The sequence below is a fragment of the Amblyomma maculatum genome, chromosome 8 (assembly GCF_055883805.1).
Source record: "Amblyomma maculatum isolate TAMU_Amacu chromosome 8, ASM5588380v1, whole genome shotgun sequence".
Lineage (NCBI taxonomy): Eukaryota > Metazoa > Arthropoda > Arachnida > Ixodida > Ixodidae > Amblyomma > Amblyomma maculatum.
The window spans coordinates 114,484,306-114,509,357 of record NC_139351.1 but is presented as its reverse complement, the minus strand read 5'-3'; the positions used below and the strand labels follow the sequence as shown (position 1 = coordinate 114,509,357).

Here is a 25,052-nt window from a genome sequence, read left to right as displayed (position 1 = left end):
AAAATATTCTTCCTTGCAGTCCGTTGTGTTTTCCCAGCGTTTCCACTTTCTGGACCCAAAACTCTCGATCATGCTCTCCCGGGTACTACCACAATGTGCGCCGCTCACATTGCCGCAAATAAGCGCTATTTCACGATCAGTATGAGCAGCCTTTTCAGCATCGTACATATGTGTTTCGGCTGGAGTTGGCGATGCTTCGAATTAGGAAGCTCGCATTCAAACTCCGTGGACAAAGATGGTGGCACTGCCTGCGGGCAACAAAATAAGCTATTGGTGGTGCCTTGCTTTGCATTGGAACGCGATCGCCACAGCTCTGATCGAACCCGTATGTTCGGAATCAGCAGTCGAGTGCACTAATCACTGTGTCATCGCGGCGGGGCTCAGAGAAGGCATAGCGTCAAATGACCAGTCTTCGGAAGTCGGGCTCTCTTGATGCCGTTTCCTCCTCCCTTGTTCCGGCGCCGTCGAAGTTAGGGCCTCTTGACTGAAGCTTGGACTTGTCCCTGGTCAGTCAAGACCCACCGTTGGCCATCAGAAGGTGTCGTCACGTGGTGCCCACTTTCGCGCCTGTACTTTCTTGCTATAGAATCCAACACTTTTGACGTGACGCTTTTTAGCCTTTTTTTTTTCTTCGTATTTTTTCTTACTGGGGTTGTTCTTATTGATGACGAAACCATGTATCTAACTAGTGTTTACTTTTTTTCTTTTTTACGCAATCGCAGCTTCGACCTGGAAGATGGACCGGGCGGCGCTGGTGGCGGCCGGGCCCTGCTCGAGGCTTCGAGCCCCTCGGGCGCGGGCCTGGTACTCTCCAATTTCCCACCGCAGCGGCGAGAGTCGTTCCTCTACCGCTCCGACTCCGAGTTCGAGATGTCGCCCAAGTCTGTCTCACGACACTCATCCATCGGCAGCGAAGCGTAAGTTTCATAATCTTTTATTTTTCACGCACGTGCCGCCTCTGTTTCTCCATGTACAGTGAGGTGCCTTGTAAGAGCTGGAACAGGCTGTTATTCTGGGGCTGAGCGACGATAAATCATATCCGATGGAGTACAACTCATGCGCGGACAGTGCTACCTCTGCGGGTGCCTCCTCCGAAGAATTGTTTGAGATGAGATTTCTCTGACCACACCGATAGATAAAGTTCGTTTTAAAGCCTGCTGCTGCTGTTGTTGTTGTTGTTTTACAATGAATTATTTTAGAAAGTAGCAGGTACGTGCGCCATCTTGAAACTCTGTCGTGTAGTAGTCGCTGTTTGTGTGTGGCTCTTTAGCCATCTTGAGCAGTGTATCTTTCACACGTGGCACCGCAGCTTGCGCTATTCAGTGGATTTTGTTAAGAGGGAGTTCTTTGAGTGGTTTTGTAAACTATATGATCAAAATACTCTCTTCCGATTCCCCCCCCCCCCCCCCCTTCCCCGCCGAATATGGAAAACAACACTAGAGGCGCTACAGAATTCAGTTTTCGTCAAAAAAATACCCCAGCAAAGTTCTTAGATGCATTTTGCGTCAACGGTTTCTGGGTCCAAATATACGGGCTCTGTATGTTCCTCTATTGCCTCTATACACTTCGCAGGCTAGGACTGTCTGTATTAACCTTAATGATTGCAAAAGTGTGCCTTAAACTAACAGCCCCTGGAAAGGAATGACACCTGTTTTGTTAACAAGCTAGCCCTTTCCTGTCGCTATATATACGCATGAAGTACGGCGCCCTATGTTCCCGTTGTCAAATATATCGGTGGCTCTCGACGCGCCAGCTTGCCCTTTCTCTGCAGTTTCTTTCTGTAGCTTGTTGAGTTAAACAACTAAATATCTAGACGTCTGCGCCCCCCCCCCCCCCCCCCCTTCCGACAACGTGAGCAATGCCAGCCATCTCGTCTGCCTTTCGTGTCAAAATAAACTAAACTGCGCATCGCCGTCGGCACCGCCACGAGTCCGATTCGACACTCTTGCGCACGGCGCGTAGAATTTTGGATGTCTCCTCCTTGCCTGGGTCGGTGTTGCTGATCCTGCACACTGCGTCGGTGAACGAATGCAGCTTGAGGGAATAGTACGATGTGATGTAAAGCGCGGTTACTGTATCGTGCAGCGATCTAAGCAGCACCGCAGCACTTCATATGGGGCACCTTTTTTCCCACATATTTGTACCCTTATGCAGTGTAGGACCCCACTTTAATCGCCGAAATATTGGCATGCTGGTGAGGGAAGAACAAAAAATGGTATGATGCACGCTTCCAGTTAGACAGCGCTTAGAGTTACTAACTCTAACAGCCTTCTGCTTTTTCTGTCACCTATTGGAAGAAAACCTAACTACTAGTTCCAAGTTACAAAACGCCATCAGTAGTTGGCGCCAGTTCTCAAACTCGTATTACTCGTCGGCTATTTAGAGTGGACTTTTAGCAGTACTAATGGAATTTATAGAGGTCTCTGAATTGCAGCTCATCCACAATATAAGATCCTTGGATCGGGGATCCGTAGTTTTGATCTCAGGTGAACAGTTTCCCTTTTTATTTTTTTATTTTTGAGTTTAATAACTAGCACTGAACTGCTAGCAGACGACATATATGTGTAATTGTAGTTGATTTTGAGCCAGCCGTGGCTTTAAGTTATTTCTGCCCTATTAACTATAGTCTGTATTTCCGCAGCGCTGCGTCACAACACTCACACAGAGCATAACCCGAGGTACCGCGGCGACCAGTTGTGCATGGCCGAGGTTTTTAAAATAGCGCGCCAGTTGTTACGGTACTCCGCCGTCGGCCGTCGCCACCATGAGCCGTCACGGTAAGGTTGGGGCGTAGGTTCACAGGCGGCGCTCCTAGTCTGGGCCCTTTCTAGAGGAGGCGAGAGCCCTAGTGCGCAGCGCCCTGGATAGATGTCGCCTCCTAAACAGAGCTCGAGGCGCGCAAGAAGAGCCTGTGTGCTTTTGCAGCGCAAGCATCATCCAGCTAGCTGAGAGAACATGGAAGCGAGCTTGTTCCAGTTTTAGTATTGTTTGTTTTACTTATGAATTTGCATCGAATTCGAAGCTTTCATTTGGTAACATGCATATAGGAGACTCAGGCTGCTTCCTTATGATTATAATGTGTAATCGAACAACTTTGTACAGCATTGTCAAACTTATAGGGCGTATACATATGTAAGCCAGAAAAGCGAGGTACGTTCTATTTAAACAAAATTACAGTAACGTTGGTAAACTAAGTTTAAATTTCGTTTCACATTGGATTTCATGGGCCATTTTTAAACATTTCATGCTTCTAGTTAATTTTATTTTGCTTTGATGTGGGTAGTGTAGTGTTGAATTTTATAACATAACTCCTTCCTTCGCCACCAGAGTTTGCGCGATGAGCACATTTTAACATTAATGAGTTATACACCTTTGAACTAGTTCTCTTTTTGTTCTTGTTTTAGCAAGCGGCTATGCCATCACACATAGTGCGAAGCGTTTGCAATATGTGCACCGAACCCGTTCCTCTCGCGTTCGCCCCTCTTCGCCTGTAGCACTTCAGGTCGGCTTCATCCCAATGCTCTCTGACCGAAGGAAAAGCACGCTTTAAAGGCGGTGTCTCAGCTGTGAGGATTGATGTGGCGTCGCCTCGGCCGGCTATGCGAAGTTATTTATGCATCGCGTTCCTCGGCGCCTGGTGCGCTCTGCAATGCTCGCGAAATGGTCGACTTTTTTTAAGCCCTCTCGTGACGCTGGTCGTTAACTTTAACGCGCCTATTACGACGTCGCAAAGACATCTCGGCCGCGGAAAGAATTCGTAGTACCGAAGCTCCAAAACCCGTAACAATGGCCCCCGTTACATCGCCTTTTTCATCCCTTAAAGCAGCGGAAGCAAATTTAAAAATGAAAAATAAAATTGCCGTCTTGATTTTAAATGATGCACTCGCTTTTTAGGGGGATAATTTGCGCACTCGCTTTGTATCCGCCCTCGTAGCGTTTCCGCTTCGCTTGGAGTTTTGAGTGTCCCGCGGAAGCAATTAATTCTCGACATCAAAAAAATAAACTCTGTAATGCCTCCCGATGCCGTACCTGTTTTATAGGTTAAGTTTATAGTATTACAGCTTCACCGAATGTTTCTTTGTGTCTATATTCTTTTAACTTCCACACGGCCTTTATTTAACCTAAGATATTAGCGAAACCCAGCTCCCAGGCAAGCTCATGAAATAAAAAAAAAAAAAGAATTTTGAAAAAAAAAAAAGGGCAATCAGTAGGTAAACATGAAACGCCTTTGTTTTCTCCAGAATGACCTTCTAGACCCCCCAATGTGTACACGTGCCATTATTTTTGGTTTTCGTCAACGAACCGTGTCTTCTTTCGTTATTGAACTAGATGAAGAGGGACAATATTTGCATAGTCTCTACATTCGCTTTTGTACCGAAGAGAATACCTAGTGAATATGATTTGCAGAGTATTTGTGTGAACGTTTGTAGTCATCCTGTGGCTCATGTTACAAAGGCCTTACAGTTTGTTTTAATGTTCGCCCTCCCTTTAATATATTTCGATTTTTATTCCACAAGCAAAAAAGGGAAGACAGGATAAAATATATCCGTGCTCTGCTAGCCTCGTTTAGACACATTTTTTTTTAGACTGGCTATATCATTCAGCTGTTTTGTTCTTGTTGCTGTTTCTAGGCGCATATATTACAGCGGCTTGTTCATCGCGCTCCTGAAAGAATAGATTTTAACTACTAAAGCAGTTTTTCTAGGCTGTAATGATTCTAGCCCTAACCTGCGAGCGTTGCAGAGTGTGTTGCAGCTTATTTGCACTGGCATTTTGCCTGGCTATTTATTTTATTGCTCTCACATCAAAACATTATGTGGAGTATTCATACAGCTACACACAGAGTGCGTCGTTGTAGGCAGCACATGCTCAGTTATAACAAGCATATAAGGCAACACTATATAAGCATAGAAGCAAACGCCAGCTAGATGCCTTCATTTTTTAAAATACGTTTTCGCAAATAATGCCAAGAATTTTTTTTTTTTTTTTAAGTAGGGCGCTTTACTAAAACCAAGTCTGTCACTTAGTTGTAAAGGTGTCTGTGCACTCTAATGAATTGCTTGCACCTGCATTTGCAAATTTTAGGTTCCTTAGTTATCTTCACAGGATTAGCTTTTCGTTGACCCGATTAATCGCAATACCAGCACCTAACCGTTGCAGTGTGAATACCGTCAGCTAGTCAGACCGGCTCTGGCATACTTCTGAGCAATTTACCTAACATAACTGCGCGAAGGGTTTCACGCTCCTGGTGGGAAGTGCTGTTGGGAAGTCACGTAGAATTACTGCCCAAGAGGACTCGAGTGTTTCCTTGGCCGCTGCACTTTTTCTGTTAAGCACGGGCATTTCTTTCGTCTCATGCTGCACTCAGCACGGTTGGATGGTGCACTTAAATTTTGTAAAAGAGCTCCATGCACATCCTCAATGCCTGACACCCATCTCAATTGCCCCAGCACGTCTCGTGTCGGCTCCGCACTTCGGCTGCATAGAGCTTGGTGCAGACCCTCCGCATTATTTGATGTTATCGCACATTCTTTCTTAATGCGCTAATGGTCTAGCGACAAACTGGACTTCCTCAAGCCTTCGTTATTCTAATTCCGGCTTTTTCATTTCTTCTGCCGAACCAGCCGCACAGGTTTCAACACTCACAATTGCTAGTCTGTTTGGCTGCGGTTTAATGATGACACCTTGTGGTTAGGAGCACGTTCTTCGCAAAGTGTCTAGCCACTCGCCAGCACATGCTTTTATCACATCGCGCTGATTTCCGGGCCATATTTCTTAGAATTCTACGCCATTTCCACGGCGACGCTATTTTAACGAGAACGATTGTATCTGGTTAACGTCGCAAGTGAATGCATGATCATGCAGCGGCGGACATTGAATTGTAGTTACCGTCGGCCTGATATAGTTTGCCAAATGGCCGGAGGACTTGCGGCTGTGGCCGGATACACTAGCAACAGCGCGAGAGCTGTGAGAAACTTCGCACCTAAGTACATACGTGTCTTTATCGCTTATCGGGTTAGGGTTAGTCTTTGTTCTCAGCCACATGGCGTATACTAATGAGACTGCCGGGGAAGCAGACACGAGGTAGGCTATGTTCGGTGTTGTCTTGATTCCGGGTTGAAGTTTTGGGCCCCTTGGTCCCACTTTTGCAGCGTTAGACTTTTTAGGTCAGCGTACGCAAGGGTCGCTTTGCTGTATACGTTCTGTCAATGAAAAACAGTCAAACAGCAGCGCATCGAAACACGTTTCGCTCGGGCACCAAGTGAAGCTGCAATCTGCCATTTTTCTACGCTTTCTCCAGCACAAAGCCTCCTTGGATGTACCGTATTAGCGCCAATAGAGCCCGCCGTTTCACATCATGATCTTCCTTTTGACGGCCGTGTATCAGGAGTGGAGGAAAGGCTGAGCCAGATTTAAACACTTCCATTCTACGCACTTTTTTGTGTGTGTAGGGTTAGGAGCACGTTCTCACTTTTCTCGCTAACCTAACTTTCTCTGCCTTCTATTTCGCCTTTTTATAATTATAGGAGGCTTAAATTTGCGTTAATGCGGTACGTTATTTCCGGCTTTAATTTAGCAATCGAGTTGTGTTTGCGTGACTACCAAGCCAATCAGCGCTCTTCGTTTGTAAGCAGCCTGCATGCCCCTCTGAATGTCAAGTGCACCCCTGGTGTACACTCCCTGTTCTGGGAGTGTACGGACACGATACTGTTGCTGCTTGCATATGTCTTCTTCTTTTTTAAAATTTCCACGCTTGCTCAATGGGCGCGGTTCCCCCATTTATTTCTCTGTCCTCACACATGCACTCTCTTTCTCTCTCTCTTTCCTCCCTTCCTCTCTCTACCCGTGTCTTCTTCACTCCTTCGTCCACCTGTGGATGTTTCGTGTATCCCGTCACTGTCTGCTCCTTTCCCTCCCGCCATCTCCTCTCCTTTGTTGTCCTCCTCCTCCTCTCCGGCTTGGCTCGTTGCAGGACAAGCGGCGTGGCGCCTCAGACCACCGCGGTCGCTAGCTCCCTCCAAAGGTGGGTAACGCATGCGCTGCACTAACCACGTTTCATTCCTTCTCTCTACGCATGCCTCTCGCAACACTGTTGTGCAGTCTTACTAACTCCTGGGCTTGACCCGAACACATTTCACGTGACTGAGTGTGTTCTTGTGTGTGGGTGTATGATCCAACTGCGCACCTACTTGTTTGTAGGATTTCAGGACAAGGAAAAATAGATCAAAGAGAAATGACTGCAAGAGGAAAAGAAAAAAGGGATATTGATGGTGAGGCTGTGACTTTGAGGTGTTTGTCTCTCTTCCAGAAACAATAGTCAACGCTGAGTGCACTCCACATAGAAACGCACCGACATGTTCTAACGTCTATTCGAACTCAGCGTTCTAGCTCCTTTATTTCCCGTGATGCAATCACTGCTGGGCCTCTGTCGTCACCGAACGGTGGGGAAGATGTGCGCGTGTGGGAAAGACGAGAGCTTATGCTGGTTTCTGTCTGTCGTCACAGCACTACGCCCTTAGCATGCTCCTGCTTCTGTCACATTAAATGTCCGCATTATGACCAACTGACTGCAGCTGATTTGAGTCGCCACCTTCGCTGAAGGCGTTTCTTTCACATTTTAAAGCTGCTAATTAATAGTCATCATCAGTTTGCCACTTTGAAACCTTGCTCACAAAATACGCCGAGAAACACACGAGCGCATTTTATAAATGAACTCGCTGGGGCAACCCACGTTTTACGCTGAACCGCGTAGACACCTTATTCGGAACAAGTAATGTTTGCGCTACGAACTTGTGTACACAAATTCCGAGCTTTCAAGCAGGCTCGAAAAGAGAATATATATTGACTCGCTGGGGTCACGTGTATTCGCAGCATCCCGCTACATTTCACATTCTCTACGCAAATGTTTGCGTTGCCTATCGCGATCAACAGGAGTGGTGAACGTTATGCTTACCGTGAACTGCCCCTTCTTTGCCGTCTCCTCCAGACAGTCTGCAGTTTACTGACATACCTCGTTTTCTTCCGAGCTCCGGCGACGCGTGCACGTCAGCAGAGACGTTTACACGCGGTAAGCGGGCACTCGAACCACGCGAGCTTATCCCTGAAAGCTGCCATGCAAGGCTTAAAGAGGCCAACAAACGGCACCTGAGTTTCTAAAGTTGGTCTCAAAAACGCGCGTTGAAAAACAAAACCAATAAAAATGCTCTTCAGGCTTTCGAAAAGCGTGTCCCATTTGCACCTGCTTAGGCGCAATGTGCTCAAGTAGAACGCGGCCTTTTGATCTTTTATTAATCATCTCAGAATATGACAAAAAAAAAATGTAAAAGAACGCGAGAGGGAGCCCGAACCAACAATGCTTTGCCAGGCTTAATCCAATTCAATATAAAAGAAAAGGAGCTCAATGGCCAAAATAAAATGAAAACGTAATTTAGAGGGAAAAGAACGCGTCCTATTCATTCGTTACACCATGCTGCGTGAAAAAGAGTAGGACTGGTAGGTAATGCTTTTCTGAGCAGCGCTCAACAAACGTCATTTTTGTTTTCAATTGATTAATTCATTCGTTCACTTTTTGTTTAATCATTCATTTCGCTACATACAACAATAAAAAAAAAATAATTACCGCGTGCAAATCTTGTGTCCTGCATGTCTTTCGAATTTCCACGAACCGGTTCTTTCACTGTCCAGTTTACCTTTAAAGAATGCTACTTCCGCTAGTAATTTTCTTTACGGACATAAAAGCAGCCTGTCCGTGCTAATGGCTAAAACGTATTAAGGAAATCCAATTTCTCCCTTCACGTTTTTTCGGGGGCCAGAGATTATCGTTGGCAAGCTTGGGATTCGCATTTCCGGATCTCCGCAGTGGGCCACTTTGCCTGACGCGGAAGCGAATACGCGCTTCGCCCGTCCCGACGACTGTCTTAGCGAGACAACGCGCCGTGACGGCGAATTAAACGGCCTGTTCACTTAGGGACCGCCGCTCACGGAGTAGATTCTGTCAAGGGACCGGACCTCGTTACAGAAGAAATTAGGTTCGTCAGGAGCTCGAGGACATTGTCTTTACCAAGTTCCGTGTCCTTCTCGTCGCTTTGAGTATTGTTTTTGCCTCCAGGAACGCTCCTAATTACTATCTTCATTTAACTTTTTTTTTTCATTCTCTCATTCTTTCTTTCTATTCCTCTGTCTTCACTGTTGTTTTTTTTAACCATTATTCTAGCTTGCCTAATATTCCCTCTCTCCGTTCCTGTCCCTTGCTTCTTGTCCTGAGCGCTTTCTAACCTATCGCTATTTTCTTGTTTTCAACCATCCTGTCCACTTTCTTCATCTCTTCTTTCATTCGCTTTCTATCTCACTTCAGCCATACGACTAAGAATAGAAAACGAACAGTCACCTGGCTATTTACCGGTTCGGCGAAGCGAGAGCGCAGACCCTTTGTACGGGCCACGCGCTCTTTTCTTCCCGGTCATGATTATTCTTTGGCGCCGTTTCTCTCCCGCGTCTCTATCGCGACAAAGCTCGTTCTGCTTCTTATCTTACGTATACCGCGCCGTCCTGCCTGTCCATTGCTCTGCGCATCCTTACGAAGCCTGCTTACCTTTTCTTCTCAAATGGGCAGCGTCCTCTTATTCTCGGCAAAACGAACCGAAGGCTACGTATAGAGCTGATCACGCGGAGGCAATTGTAAGTACAAACTGGCAAATCTTGGCACTGTAGTAGCAGGCACGCGGAAAAGAAAAAACAAAAAAAAAAAAAGAATAAGCGCGCTTCTGAACAGACGCAGAGAAAGTGAAATAGAATAAATGCGCAAAGCCACTTTGGAGGGTTATCTCTTTTTGTCCTGCCATCCCGTCTCCGATGAAAATCGCCCTTTGGGAGCGGGATTCGAAGTGGCCGTCTCTCTAAGCTGTCTTCCTTTAGGACAACCGCCTGAGGGCTGGCACGTTCTTTTATTGCCATTTTTATTTATCCGACGCCGCTCTTCTCCGCCTTGTTGCTGTCGTTGGCCGGAACTTTTCATTTTTTTTTTTTCGGGCTTAAGAAAACGGAATACAAACATGCTCCGCCAATGACTTCTGAATTTAAATCCCTAAATGCGACCGGTCGCTGGCCTTTTTGAGCGTATTTCGGACGATTTGTAGAGGAAGGTAGAGAAAAAACAAAGACGATGCTAATCTTTCCTCGAAATTTTTCTCGAGTCGTCAACGGCCCGAAACAGTCATCTCAATGCCTGAAGCTCTGTGCATCACAATGATGTCTTGGAATCTCAAAAGTTAACATTCCCGGCACAGGACGCCTGAGGGAGCAAAGATTATACAGGGTGTCCCAGCTAAGATTAATCATGGCTTAAAGAATAAAAAGCTAAATTTTTTGTCGAAATGATATCAATTTAATGTCGTCGGCAGTCATGTAAAGTGCCCGCTGGCATTTTTTTTTGTTCCCCCTACTTGAATAATTGGTTGAAATTAAATTAACATTTTCTTTTTTAAACGTGACCTTAAACGCGAAAATGGGAATGGAGAAATCGTCGAGAACCGCGCGCATTGGAGGCCGCATTTTTGTCTCTGTAGTTGCTGCAGTTGCTGGCGTTTTGTTTTGCTTCAATATCTTTGTTGCGGGCCAGCGCGAACAAGCCGCTTGTTCTTCCGTAATGGTTTTAGAATAATAATGATTTCTGCACGCAGCTAGTGCCTAAACTATGCGAAGCTCCCATACCACAAAGCCACACAGAAAAAGCCCTCGTCCTCCTTCCCTCTTTCTCTACTGCTTCCTGCTTCTTATTACCTCCATTTGCCTTTCCGCAATATTTCTTCAGGCTTCCCGCGCTTGCTACTTTCTATATTCTAGTAAACACATCTCGGACTGACTTTGTTGTTCTACTAATTCTGCATTATTTTACAAGTGAACTCAACGACATCAAGGAAATATCGCTCATAAGTAAGGCCGGGTAGAGAAAGTAGCATGCATTGTTCTCTATCTTAGCCATTTCTCTCGGGTTAGCTTCTGACAACAGATCTAGTTGTGAGTGTCGGAGAACGACATTCATTATTTAACTTCCGCTTTCGAAACCCTAAGCCTAGTTTCTAGTAACATGAAACAACATATGCATGTGATCTGCACATGGTTCAGGCTGTGTATGCTTGCATTGTGATAGCCGCCAAGTATCGATTGTTACAAAGCTTCATCGTGTGGTGAGTCACCCCCAGACCTCCACCAATATGTCGCGTCGTACAAGTTGCTGATTAGGCGTTTAAACTAAGAGAACATTCAGGAAGAACACTGGTCGTTGTGATTGTTGCTTCTGTCCTTTTTGCAACGGCGCATATCCACAAGAGGAAGACGTCCAAGGCTCGGCAATCAGAGATAATTAAATACTGTTCACTTCGTCGTCGTCCGCATCGTCCGTTGGAATGTATAGTCTCGAAAACAATGCTATGGTTTAATATTTTGCGAAATGGAAATGCGCGTATTAAACCGCTCTTGTTATAATTTTCTTATCTGCAGTTTTGACGTGTCATTTACTAACGCAGACTCCTATCACAAGAGAATTTAATATGCTCGCCGGACTAGCATGCGAGTCCACTTTGACTTTGGCTGAGGCCTGGAAAATCAGTGCTGAGCTCTTCCAAATTCCACGGCGAGCCGTTCCCATCCTGCCATCTAAGCTCTTAGTTAATTTCCAGAGGTCATGCTAAAAGGATCAATGCAGAGAGAGAGAGAGAGAGAGAACTGTATCTCGCCGGGTGCTGTCACCCAAAAACAAAAAAATATCCCAACACTACAGGGCCACGCGTGCCTTTGCCAAAGTTCGTCTTCAAGATCGACGCACGTTCGAACGTTCTAGTAACTTTTTGTGAGTGGAAAAATAAGAAAGTCTTTAGCGTGGAATCGCGGCACTCATGGTTCGAGTCATTAAATACCGACAGAGTAGGGTTACGTCCCCACCGGTGACGATAACACGCAGAGTGTAGACCTCGCTTCGTGCGGCTTCGTCTTTATTTTTATTTTTGTGTGTGGGCAAAGTTCCACGCACCGCCAGAGGAACATGACGAAGTAATGCAACGCGAAGATGAAGCAGCAAATATACAAATAAAAAACTGGAAGTGCAAGCACTCCTAAAGTTTTCTTCTGTGTACAGTAGACTAGTCTTGAAAGCAAGCGGAGCATTTTCCCCTCTTGAAAGTTTCTGCTGTTTCCAGTAACATTTCCTGGTAGACCTTCCTTCTTTCCCTCCTCGTCCTATCCTTTTATCGCAAATGACGTAATTTCGAGCAAAACGAGGTTCGTTCGTGTGCACATATAGGGAGTAGCGTGCGTCGTTCCCCATTTACACAGGCTCTCCGCGAACCACCGAAAATGCAATTTTCCCTCGTCACGAGCTCTCCTAACTGCATTAGGCTTTTTTTTTTTTTTTTTCTCGTAATTTCCATGCTTCGTCTGAGTTCATTACGTGAGTTATAGTGCGAAGGCGCGCTGCTCTGCAGTATGGGCGCCCAAACTGCCATGTTGTGTCAGTTCAGCGACGGTATCGAATTGAGATGCAGGGTGGGCCGATTCTGACAAAACTCGGCGATTGTGCATGCTTGCAGAAAAGCGATGCGGTACTGGGAACTCTGTGCAAGAATGTCTTGTTCCTGCGCCTTCTTTTTGGCCAGGTAATATTGTTGTTATTAATATTAGCTATAATAGCAGCAGTAGTCATTCCATTAGTAGGACTTGTAGTCGCAGGACTGGTACTGCTGACTGTTCATTTCCTGGTCTCTGTAGGAGAAAAACTTAGGTAACAAATTACTGCGTTTGCATAAAAAGCGCGGAACTATCTGTGAATACCCAAACAGCGCTCATGGCGTCCGCCGCATGGGGTCTAGAAAGTGAACTGGTAAATCTTCATAAGCGCCAGTTACCTCAGCAAACCTCTCCCGCCATCCGTCGTCTGATTTGCTGTTCTCGCGGGGTCTTCCACTTCCGTGGTATATAGCTCTTTGCATCGTTAGTACTGACTCAGCCCAAAACAAACCCGTTCGACCAACTCACTATATGAAAGTGTACGGTGGGACTGTATTTTGTTAAAAACCCAGCGCTAGACGGCGCTATCTTAATGATGAAAGGTCATGACCTTGGCTTTACGCTTTCTACTACGCGATATGCGGCACTCCAGTGAAGGCAGCAAAAAGGAACGTCGAAATAGAAACAGTTCCTTTCACTCCTTTCACTTCCGAAAGGGAAGCTTGATAGAATGTTGTTACTTCCTGGAGCGTGTGTGTCCGTGTCGGCTTCCTTGCTGTCGCGTGGCAGCGAACTTTGATCTTTACGGGCACAACGTTGGCTGGACGGAAAGAGATCAAGCGACTATGGAAAGCGCCGGGTCGAGATGCCAAAGCAAAACTAAGTCGCTTACTTTAGCTCGGCTAGCTAGCAAGATGTCGCGTCGGCGCGCCGCTCGTCTTCCGGCCTGTCGTGTAGCAGGCCTTTTTCACCCAGGAAGCACTGCAGGCTGACGTGCAAAGGAGTCGTGTAGGTCATTATTTCTTCCGTGTTATTTTTATTTTTTTTTTTCGTCTGCGCTGTGCAGACTTATGAGCACTTTGGCTGTCCGCGCAGATAGGGAGGGAATGGCTATATTTGGGTGCAAGGAGGGATAACATAAGGCTTGTTTTGCGCGTCGCTCGTTTGTAAACAGCGCCTCGATCGTCGTGACAACGCCTTAAGTCAGTCCTCTAGTCATTATTATCCAGCCGGTGTCGCTTACCGCAGAAGTCGACAAATACTTTGGCGAGAAAAGATAGATAGTCTCGACACCTAAGGTTCGGAGTAGTTCATAGCGTCCTGAGCACTCGACACATCTTCCAGATGCTCTTTTGGAGATGGCGCACAAACAGCAAACCAGGAGAAACAAAACGTGCTCCGTGGATGCCTGCGACGGCTCATGTTTTGAGACAGCCGAGGAAGCGTCTCGTCTTTTCTTTCTTTTAATATAATTTTATTTTTGTTGAACAGCGTTGAGATATGGCGCGCAAAAGCGGCCGACTATAGAAAAGGCCATGCTTGACCGTTTTAGGCTGCTTGATTAAGTCAAGGTCTCGTTTGTTTCTTTTTTTTTGTGTGTGTGTGGTTATTCATTGCCACAAAGTCTACTTAATCACCGCAGCTCTAGAAAAAATACGGGGATGCACTAACATTGGCTGCTTTAAATACTTCGAAAACGGGGTCTGCTTTTCGGCGTTAAAATGCCCCGAGTTCTGTCTTTGTAAATACCCCAAGACTCTTGGTGATATCACATGCGAGGGTAATTTTAGTGTATCCGCAGGGTCGCAAACGGTAGCAAAACTTGTACAAATATTTACAATAACACAAAAGATGCGCATGCACTAAATTTGAAGGCAACTAAAATACATATCTGGGCTCAAAATGGAGTTGACCTTGTAGAAAAAAAGGGTCAATCGTTTGAGTGGAAATCACATCCACTGGCACCTTACCGAATTGGGTCACCAAGGGTGCGCAAGATCAGTACGTGGAATCTTGAGTCGTCATTGAACGCGTAATCTGACCAGAAAAAAAAAAAGAAAAAAAAAAGTGAAAGGCTGCCTTTGTGTCAGCTTAGATGAAGGATGACTAATCGATATATAAAGCTCGTAAATAGTAAAAAAAAAAAAAAATTAAGTCCTTGGTTTCTGTGTTTCGTCTCGTCTGTTTGTTTACCTTAGTATCTGGAACAAATGGACAAGCTGATATTTCTCGCCGCTTTCTTTTGTGAGCACTCAGTTTCTTTATGTCTCGCAATTGGGCAGGTTTGTTATGTATGAAGCAGACTTTATTTTCGATCAGCAAACATGATATTATGCGCTAAAATCTCAGATGATTCGTTACTGGTGGTGGAGATTTGCGCCCAGGTGAAAACGGGCATACGCCTATGCTGTGATGGATTGGCTAAGAATCTGGAGTCTATATCCCAATGCTCGAAAGTTGTCGCAATGATGTAATTGAAAATAGGAACTGTCGTTTGCAACGAGAGAACTGAGTTCTATGAAATTGAAGTGGAATGAATAAAAATTGCTTGACTTGCAGAAGATGGAAAAAGGCTACTAAGAGCATTAATTGTAGCCGCAGGCAAGTTAGAAAGAAAGATGGGACCCTTTCGACACGAGAGCCATCACGACTGTAAATGAAAAAAGAAAAACATTTTTCACGGTAGAACATACATTCCTGTCGTCATGCCAAAACGGGAAGCTCCAAGAGCAAGAAAAACCCTGCCTTGCAGATTACGAGTTCCGCATTTGTGCTGCATGTTACCTGACATGGATCCATTCTGCACGCGTTACTATCAATGGAAGGCCATGAATTGCGGTGTTTGCGCCAGCGCTCGAAAAGAAAGAAGAACACAGTATACGGTACTGCACGCCCTAGACGTTCAATACAGGTATATCAAGGGCTTCGGGTGAGTGAGTGAGTGAGTGAGTGAGTGAGTGAGTGAGTGAGTGAGTGAGTGAGTGAGTGAGTGAGTGAGTGAGTGAGTGAGAGTGAGTGAGTGAGTGAGTGAGTGAGTGAGTGAGTGAGTGAGTGAGTGAGTGAGTGAGTGAGTGAGTGAGTGAGTGAGTGAGTGAGTGAGTGAGTGAGTGAGTGAGTGAGTGAGTGAGTGAGTGCAGGATGAATGCGATATTGGTCAAGTGCGTGGAAAGGTAGTGGATGGGCTAGTGAGTGAGCGTTAGCAAGTGAGAGTTCAAGCCACATTTAACAACTGGTGACAAGTTGCATTCCCAGTAACAGTACTAATAAAGGTATGCTCTCTTCCCTTCTCTCTAAATGCAAATTTTAATTAAGGATGCCGCCAGACCACAATTTAAATGACGATCATCTATCAAGAATCTCATGAATGACTGATTGTGTGAACGATTTAGCGTCTTATTGTACAAAAGCTTCAAGATGTCAATGCAGACCTCAATGATGTATGCACCTGCGATGCTCCCGAAATAAATTTTTCCAGCATTACCTTGGTGTTAACATTACATACACTGCAAAATAATAAGCTTCTGCCGCGCGATCACATTCGCTTTCAGACGTCTGTGAGTGGTCCTACTGTCTGCGAGATGGAAATGCAGAGTTAAAAAAGTTGCTGATATATTGAGACGCGTGCTCGACCCCTGACATTTCACATGAGCTCCTCCTCCTCCTTCGCTTCAGTTTTTATCCTTCAGCAGTTCTATCCGCCGGTGAGGACGGTTGAAGCCCCACGTGCCGTGAAGGTCTGAGATAACGTACTGACCTTGTTCGGTTTCGAATAGCCAGAAATATGCTAATGTATGCGGAGATTTTGAACTTGGAAAGATAAAGGGCAGGAGGACCTGAGGTGCCGTCGGGTAATCCGCTTGTGATGCCAGATAGGGGAAGCAAAATACTCATTACTTTCTTTGACCGGAAACTTTACAAGCAGGCGGCCTATTTTTCAATGAGGCGACATTGATTACCTTGAAACACAATGTCAGATTAGAAAACGTGCTAGCGTTTTGTTTTTGTTTTCACAGCAGCCAAACATAAGTTATAAGCCAATATATAACAGCCTGCTCCAGTTATTGTCTCCTTCCAAGTCTTTTCTGTAGCATTCTATGTTTTGTAGTTGAATCGCTGAGCGATATGGATGGGACAAAGGCCGACTAAAGAAATGGAAGATAAAAAACACGCCTCAAAGCCGCCATGGTCTTGACCTTGTGTTTTCCTTGTTTGCTGTTTTGCAAAGCCTTATATTATATTTTGGTAACCTTCGCCCAAGATAATTCTTGACAATACCCTCTATACTCCAGGCTGCACTGAGAAGTGCCGTTTCAACATTCCAGGTTGGCATATTCACAGCCTGGAGTACACTGGCCTGGATGCTTAAGGTGCTGTCCATGTAGTGTTTCGCCAGCACCATATTTTTTTTTTTTTTTTTTTTTGCACCGCGCTGATGCTCGTTAATAAGAGAAATGCCGCCATAGATTTGAAAAAAAAACGCAGTGGTCGTTATACTGGTGGGGAGAAAGAGATTATTGGGAGCTGTTTAAAGTGCGATTGTTTTCGTGTAATATGGCGAGGTTTTATACGGAATCTCGAGGAGCGGTATTGTGTGGTGTATACGCGGGGTAGATGTATTCTTGTGTAGGGTGTATAGTATTGATGGTGCTGTGCTTGCTGTGCTGTGCTGAACCGTACTACGCTGTACAGCGCTGTGCAGTGCTCTGCAGTGTTGTGCTTTGCTGTGCAGTGCAATGCTGCTTTGCGCTGTGCGCTTTTGGTGCGGTGCGCTGATGAATTTTGTGTTAAGATATGGTTGTGCTTTTTTACACGGCATGGCATACCGTTTGTTGTTCATGGCTCGCCGTCCTGCAGCAACAATTGGAACAGCTCCGACGCCACCACTGTAATGCGCAGCCACTGCTCAAATGTCTCTACATTCCGTCGCTCTGCTTTATATCTCTTGTCAGTCCGACGTCAGTCATCGGCCATGACGCTGCTTTCTCCGACGTCCCACTTGTCTACGCGGTAACTTAGTACATGCCCAAATGACTCACAGTGGCGTCGCACTACCGCCGTTATTATTTATGGCGCAATGCAGTCACGTCGTCGCTTGTTTTTATGGTGACCCTTCACTATACGTGCAGGATGTGGTCTTGCGTAAGTGGTCGTCGTGGGCCGCTGTATCCCGTTGCTCTCTTGGATCACATTGAGTCTAGTCTTTTGAGCAGTCCCTTGACAGAAAGGCTTACGAATGCGGCTGCGCTAAACAGGATACCCTTTCCATACTTTCGTTTCGGCTTTTGTTGCGGTGAAGGCCTCCCAGGCACTGCTCCGCTTTATGAAAAGCACTGGACTGATCGAAAGGATATAATTTTTTATGTTACGTGGTATGACTGTGAAGTGATGTGATGTGACATGTCTGTGATGTGACTGTACTGTCATCACTCATCCCTCTCTCACCCACAACTTTTACACCCATCTACCCCTCTCCCCCAGTGCAGGGTAGCAAACCAGTTCCTTTACCGGTTAATCTCCCTGCCTTTCCTCCTCATCTTCCTCCTCCTCCTCCTCCTTGCTATCGTTAGGTTGCAACAATTTTCCTTTCCTCTTGGAAGGTTTCGTTGAGCCACTTGGGAAAAAAAGTATTTAGAGCGGACCCACAGGCAAAATTTCAAAGTCTAACCAAATATAGGAATTCCCGGTGCACGGGGGATGCCTTCCACATTCTTCAGTCGCGACCACTCATAAGAGATTAATTTGAAATGATACTCAATATTTTTCGGCAAGCTGCTTCTTTCCACCCGCACTGAAAACGGCGTCGGGTGACGCGAAATCTGGCTGGAGCAAAACTCGTGACGGAATTGCCGTCTTTCAAGCATCGGGGCCACCGGCTATGAGGTACCTGAGAGGCTGTTTGCTCTCGCGTGATGCAAACGCTCCCGAGCAGACGAACCTCTCCTGGCATCGAAAATTTGCGGGCTGTCGCAATCGCCGAAATACTTCAGCGGATATAGTATATCGTTTTGCAGGAGATGGCGCTGATTGGAACGGAAACCGGTGACAAGAAAGAAAAAAAAAAGACTTGTGTATACCGCTTGTTCAAGTAGCGCAATATCTTTCTTTGATTGTCATTATTACTATGTCTGTTGAGATCTTTTAAGGCAAAAACAAAGGCGCGAGAAAATTGTCTGTTCTCTTTCGAAATAATTATTAATAGGGTCAGGACATGTGGTGTTAACGCAAGATAACCGTGGCCGCTTAGGCCTATGGCAGGAAAAATAATTCCAAGGGAAGGCAAGCATGTAGCATGGGGCTAATCGGGTGAACGGACTGTATTAGGAAGTCTGCAGAAATACTAGCGCAAGATAGATCAAATTGCATTAATACGATATAGAGGCCTTTCTCATGCAGTGGCCGTAGTTAGGTTCATGATTATTATAATGAATATTGTTTAGCAAGCATCAGATTTGTTGCCGCAACCTTTTCTTGTAAAAGGCGATCGCTTGGGTTTTGTGTTTTACTTTTTTTGTTGTTGTTGTTTTTTCGTGTGAAAACTAACTGTTTGCGTGTAAGTCTGGGTTTCATTTTCTTCTGCGGGAGGATTCGTAAATAAGAAATAAAAACGAACAGGCTTCAGTAAAGTGGTTTCGATTTTTTATCTAATAAGTACTGAGACGTTCTAGTGTTGAAAAAAGAATTGCCACGATTATCAGCCATTTCGGTTTGTTTAGTGCGTCGCACTAGTAATTCGCCCGCCCTTCTAACACGACGACGGAGGGGGGTTGATGGATCTGCTGTGTACAGTTAACATTACCTGGGCATCAAATCCGCGTGCATGGAAACTAATAAACAGCTTCAAGTGGCCGTTACACTATCTCAGCAGGCTGTCTTTAGTACGGAGAAGGAGATAAGAGTATCGCGCAGTGCTTTATCGCGCGCACCATTTATGTAACACGTGTAACTTTGCGCCGGGCAGATAAAGTCGTTAACACTAATAGGCACACATCTGTATCTTCTTCTACTGGCGCCAGTGTTCAGTCACCTTATCGGGGAATTCTTTTGGGCGGAGGTCAAAACGTTATCTACCTCACGTGCCGCTCGAGGACGATAATAGTGTGGTTTGTTGCGAATTCGCGTGCAGATTGTACACAGTGAGAGTTTATCACTCGCATGGGGAATACCGATTTCTGTTGCTCAGGCAACAACAGCTTCGTCGTCCAGTTGTCTTCCTGGACAAACGGTGTTACTAATGCGCTTTCGACGCGCTAATAGGGGAAGCACATGTGTCTATTGTCTTTCTCTCTTAATCTGCGCCTTGTAATCAGCACTCTGCAGATAAGCACGCCGGCGAATCCACACTCTTGGTAAAGTTGACCGCCTCGATCTGTATTCTGCGAAAACACGCAGAATGCAGCCACGTACGTCGAGGCACAGATCGAACCCGGGGCCTTGGAGGCGACGCGTGAAAGATTGCGATAAAGCCGTTCTGGTAACGCAATAAAGGTCAAAGCACCTTGTGATCTCGGGTTCAGCGCTGGCAGCGTTGCTATCGTGAGGTTCACATGTTGTAAACATGTGTGCCACTCACAACAGAGTGTTGAAGAATAATGGGGCATTGTCGGGGCGCTATCTAGACAGGAGACACCTGGCAATACTTTCACCAAGCCACCCCGTTAAGCGACGAGAAATATACGCCCTTTATCTTTGCCTCGGTAAAACTGTACAGTGTGAAAGCGGGAGGAGCCGGTGCCAACTCTGCATTCTTTTTTATTTATTTTTTTACACCATTCACTTGCAAAAAAAAATAATAATTCACACTTTCAGGGAGCATTCTAACTATAGTATTCTACCACTGAAAATATTCAATTTTTGAAGTCTTTAGGGCTATTCCTTATTTCTTATCGGAAGAGAGATATTCGCCTAAGCACGAAATTGGCCTCTTCTTTTTTTATTATTATTTTTTTTTTCACTCATAAAGTTAGTGAGTTATGTTGGCTTGAATGCAAATGAGGTGTTCCTTCTAAGTGTGAAACATGCTGTATGTTCTGCATTCTGGAAATCGCTCTATTTTCAAAAGCCCTTTTATATACTAAATTCGTGTTTGCAGTTTGTCCAAACTAACCTTAACTACTAACCAGTCACGAGGCGCGTATCGTTCTCGCCCGGCCCTCATGGGCTTTCACCGATCACTTCAAATTTACACGGTGATGTAGCGACGGATTTGGAGGCATTCCCACGAGACTACTAAAAGATCTCGTTCCAGCTTTTATAACTAATGGATCGACGAAGCTATCTGGTCAGGCGTAGGATGAGGTGAATTACGATTCCTGACCAAGTCTCAAGGTCGATCGACGTTTCTGAATCCGTGCGTGGCTACTACACGTCGATCCATCTTCAGACTGGTTAGGGACTATAATTTATGCACTGTACCACCTCCAGCACCTCATAACAGAACTGCACTCGACTGGCCAGGGGCAGGCATGTGTGTAATCACAGAAACCACGAACTTCGAAGGCTTCTCTACATTCACCGGCCTCTTCCACAAACACTGCACGTTTCTAGCGCGAAGGAGTATAAGGAGCACCCGTGTTTACGTCTCCAGGCTCGTGTTTTTGTGGGTGTGTGTGCTTGTCGATTAGCGCTTTTATTCTCTTCGCTACTGGCGCCACTATTCTGTCTCGCCTCTCGGTTCGGTGAAATCACTTCGACGCGACGCAAGGTCGCGTCGGCGCATACCATATCTCGCTCACGTGTTAGCGATACGGAAGGGAAAAACTCGCGGGTCAAAAAAATGCATTTTTTTTTTTTCCTGCGCAACGCCGCCTCTTTCAAGGGCCGCACACGCCGAGCCGTCGCGCTAGAAAGAAGAAAGTGTAAGCGATCAAGATACATGACCTGTGAGCGTCGAAAAGAAAACGATAAAATGATACGGAAAGATTAGAGGACTGTTTGCAAATTACGTACTAGCCTACAATAACAAGCGAGTTTTACTGAAGTGTCTGTTATCGTTTCTTTTCTTTCTTTCTTTCTTTCTTTCTTTCTTTCTTTCTTTCTTTCTTTCTTTCTTTCTTTCTTTCTTTCTTTCTTTCTTTCCTTCCTTCTTTTTTTCCTTCTTTCTTTTTTTCTTTCTTTACTAACGTACCAACCCTCGCTTTCGGTGATACTAGAGCACATACGGATATTTTTCGGGGTAGCAAAAACATACACAGAATAGAGGAACCAGCGTGTGCAAACAGTTTAACCAGATTCTGTTTGTTTTTTTTTTTTTTTTTTTCAGAAACAGCTTACATGTATAAGACTCGTTGCGAACAGCGCACTAAAAGAACAAAGAAAGAACGGTACGGCGACGTTTTATTTATGGAGAAACATTTTTTTACTTCTGCTTTTAACTTGTGTAGCAGCAAATGACTAAGATTTTGATCTGCCCTTTGTCGATAAAGAGACTCTGTTAGTAGCCAGCACACAGACACTGCTCTGCTTTGATCTCACCGTGTCTGCTATTAGCGCCGAAATTTTTTAGAAAGCAATAAGAACGCCGGCGATTTAATTATTAAGTTCGCAGCCGACGTCATCAGCGACGTTTCCTTACTGAGCATCCATATAAGAATACATTCGTCAAAAATATTTCGTGGCAGGACTCAACAAGCCAGAGGCGGAAAATAACTCAAGGCATTCACAGCGTTCCTTACCCCTAACGCGATTCAAACTACAGCGTCGGTTGGGTTTTGCGCTGGAAAGTATTTCGCCTATGCGGAAACGTCAACGCGATGCTGACCTTTCAAAGAAGGCTGGGTTACAGGCACTGTAGCTGGGTGATACAGGGAAAGGGGCGAGATCACTTACAAATAAAGCGTGAAGAAAGGCGTCTAACCTTCTTTCCCCATCTTTTCCTCTTCGCTTTTTTTCCCCTTCCTCCATCTGTCCATACCTCTTCTTCGGAGGATGTCGGAATAGAAACAGGGATTGCAACTTTAGCCGCAACCCCTTTCAACACCACATGCCCATCTCTCGTGAAGAGAGCTGGGTTCGTCGGAAGCCATATTTAATTAGCTCGTACGGCGCCGGCGAATGCTGAGATCAGCCCCCCCCCCCCCCCCCTCTTTCTTCCTCGTCTCTGTTCTCATGACACGAAGCCCCGCTCATCACACACCACGGCAGGATGCCTCTGCGCGCCCCGAAAAAAGCAACCGGCGCATCGGTGGTGCTGCTGGCGACGACGGTACGTCGCGTGGGTGTAAATATATCTCGCTCAAGGCTCTGAGTGCGTGCAACTCGGCGAGCTGGAACAGGGCTGTGCGTGTGCTGGTACAGCGCTGGGTGATCGCTGCAACGCTTGTAAAAAAAAAAAAATTGTTCGTGTTACAAAAAGCCCTAATTTCGCTGGTCAAAATACCCCGTGATTGGTAAGGGCTGGTTTGTTTTTAAGCAAGCAGTGACCAATCCTGGTAGCCGGCAACGAGCCAATCATCGGGAAACATGCGAAAAGGTTTTCAGATGCACGCAATGGTTGGCCATAAGCATATAGCGAAACTACCGCGGACGGCACAGAAGAGAGTTGACCTCACCACTCCAGGCGACTCCAGTTTTGTGTGATGCATGGTTCTTAGCATACTTTCAACGCGCTGTAATGACACCAGCCTGCCCAACGGTGCATTCTAGAAAGTCCAGCTTCTTCAATCCGACACGCTTTTTTTGATGCAACATCAGACGATTACGAAAACCCGCCGGCTCTTGTCTTCCGAGTTCGTAACAACAATTTAAAAAAAAGAAAAAAAAAAGAAAGAAAGGACTCGCAATCATAAAGAAAGGGGGCAAGAAAGAATGGAAACCAGCCGGCGACAACCGACGTTGCGTTAAAGGTACGCGGTTGTGAAAGAAGGTTGCAGTCCTTGAAAAAAAAAAAAAAAAAAAAAAAAAGAAATTATTTGCCGTCTCGGTTGGCAACCGTTCACTGATTTGTAGGTGGGATAAGCCGCGCGCGGCCTACAGTGAGAAAGAGCTTACCAAGTTAAATTTAACGCTGAGCTCTCTTCTTGTATGCGGGCTCTGGGCTCGAGCTCCGTTCCGCTTATTTTCATTAGGGCTCGCGACACCCGCGCCTGACGAACCTGCTCGCTCAGTCTCCACGTGCTTCTGAGAAAGCGAAGAGGTGGGACGTGCGCGTAGATGCTGGTCGCACTGTGTGGGATAATAATAGCGCTGATATGACGCATTCGGCAAGCGTGCGGGTGAGTGAGCGAGGAAAGGAATAAACGAGGGCAGGATGGGTATAAGCTAGCTAGTGAGTGAATTAGTATATGGTGTCATTGGGTGAGTGAACAAGCGTGTGAGTGGTTGAGAGTGTGTTAGAAAGATGTACGCGTGGTTCAGTACATCATTGATTAAATTGATGATTACGCAAGTGAGTGGCTGAGAGAGTGAGCGAGTTTGGTAAGTGCGTGATTGCTTGATCTAATATGGCTTTGTGAGGGGAGAATAGGCGAATGGAGAATGGAATAAATTAGTGGGGTGTATTAGTGAGCGAGTGCTTTTGACTAATGATTGAGAAAGAGAAGGGATGAATTCATGAATGTGTGATTGAGCGAATGAGGGAGGGAGGGGTTTAGTGGATGCGCGAGTGAATATGTGAGTGAGTGGGATTAAGTGAGTGAAATAACAGGGGAGTTAACTAGAATGGATGATTGGGTGTGTGAGGGAGCGCGAGAGGTGCTGAAGGTCATTCTGGCTCTAGGCACTCCTTTGCAAAACACGTTGGCTTGAGTTGGGCTACTAACACAGCATGTTTCTATAATGGCCAACTAAAGTTTTCACTCGCGACTCATTGGGCCTTCCGCTGCCAGCGACTGTGTCACATGATGAACGGGTGCCAATACTAGAATCATTAAAATAGCTGATAATACGTGCTAGTAGCAAATAGTACATGCTCAAGATTATTCGAGACGAATTAATCTCGCATGTTCTCGTGATTTCCAATGCTTTCACTCTTGGCACGAAGGTCGAATGAGGCACGCCGCAGTTTTATTTAGCCGCTGCTTGAAATGCACGGCTCACTCCGAAGCTGCATGTCATACTGTCACAATCGGCCTGTGCAGAAAAGGAGAGAGAGAGAGAGAGAAAGAGGGGGGGGGGGTACTCCCGCAACGCACTCCATTGGAGACGCAGTCTTCAAGAGCGGCGATGCTACAGGGCATAGGCTGGCTCAGTAAACTCACTTCTATGGCTCGACCTGGAAGGTCATGGCTTCTATTGAACTCTCGTCATTTGTACGTACTGAGATGTAGCAATTAGTCACTGTCGCAATTAGCGAAGAAAAGTAAAGTAAAACGTTACAGCCTCCGCCATTATACTGACTTCGTGTTCCGTCTTATGGGAGGAATAGTTGCTTCTTTTGGCAGCTATAGATTCAACTCTAAATGTTTTTGTGCCATACCGTCGCGAAACCATTGCCGGCGCTTTGCACGACTATTCGTTTTGCACAAATGTTCGCACATGTTTCGAACAACGCTAAAAATATTCAGTTTGTGTTTGTCAATATTTGATTCGGTTTTTATCAACGACATTATTCGATT

At 45.7% G+C, this 25,052-nt stretch overlaps 1 protein-coding gene across 7 annotated transcripts in view; it reads left to right on the top strand.

Annotated features, from left to right (window-relative positions):
• The window catches only part of dnc (phosphodiesterase dunce), a 526,810-nt gene that overhangs the window by 396,340 nt on the left and 105,418 nt on the right, over positions 1-25,052 (top strand). For 6 of the 7 annotated variants that reach the window (XM_084577296.1, XM_084577295.1, XM_084577294.1 and 3 more), the window contains one exon: positions 723-917. In XM_084577296.1, coding sequence (XP_084433422.1) covers positions 723-917 — 195 coding nt within the window. Of the gene's footprint in view, positions 1-722; positions 918-6,973; positions 7,025-25,052 lie in introns of all 7 variants that reach the window. The other variant, XM_084577299.1, reaches the window with a different exon arrangement.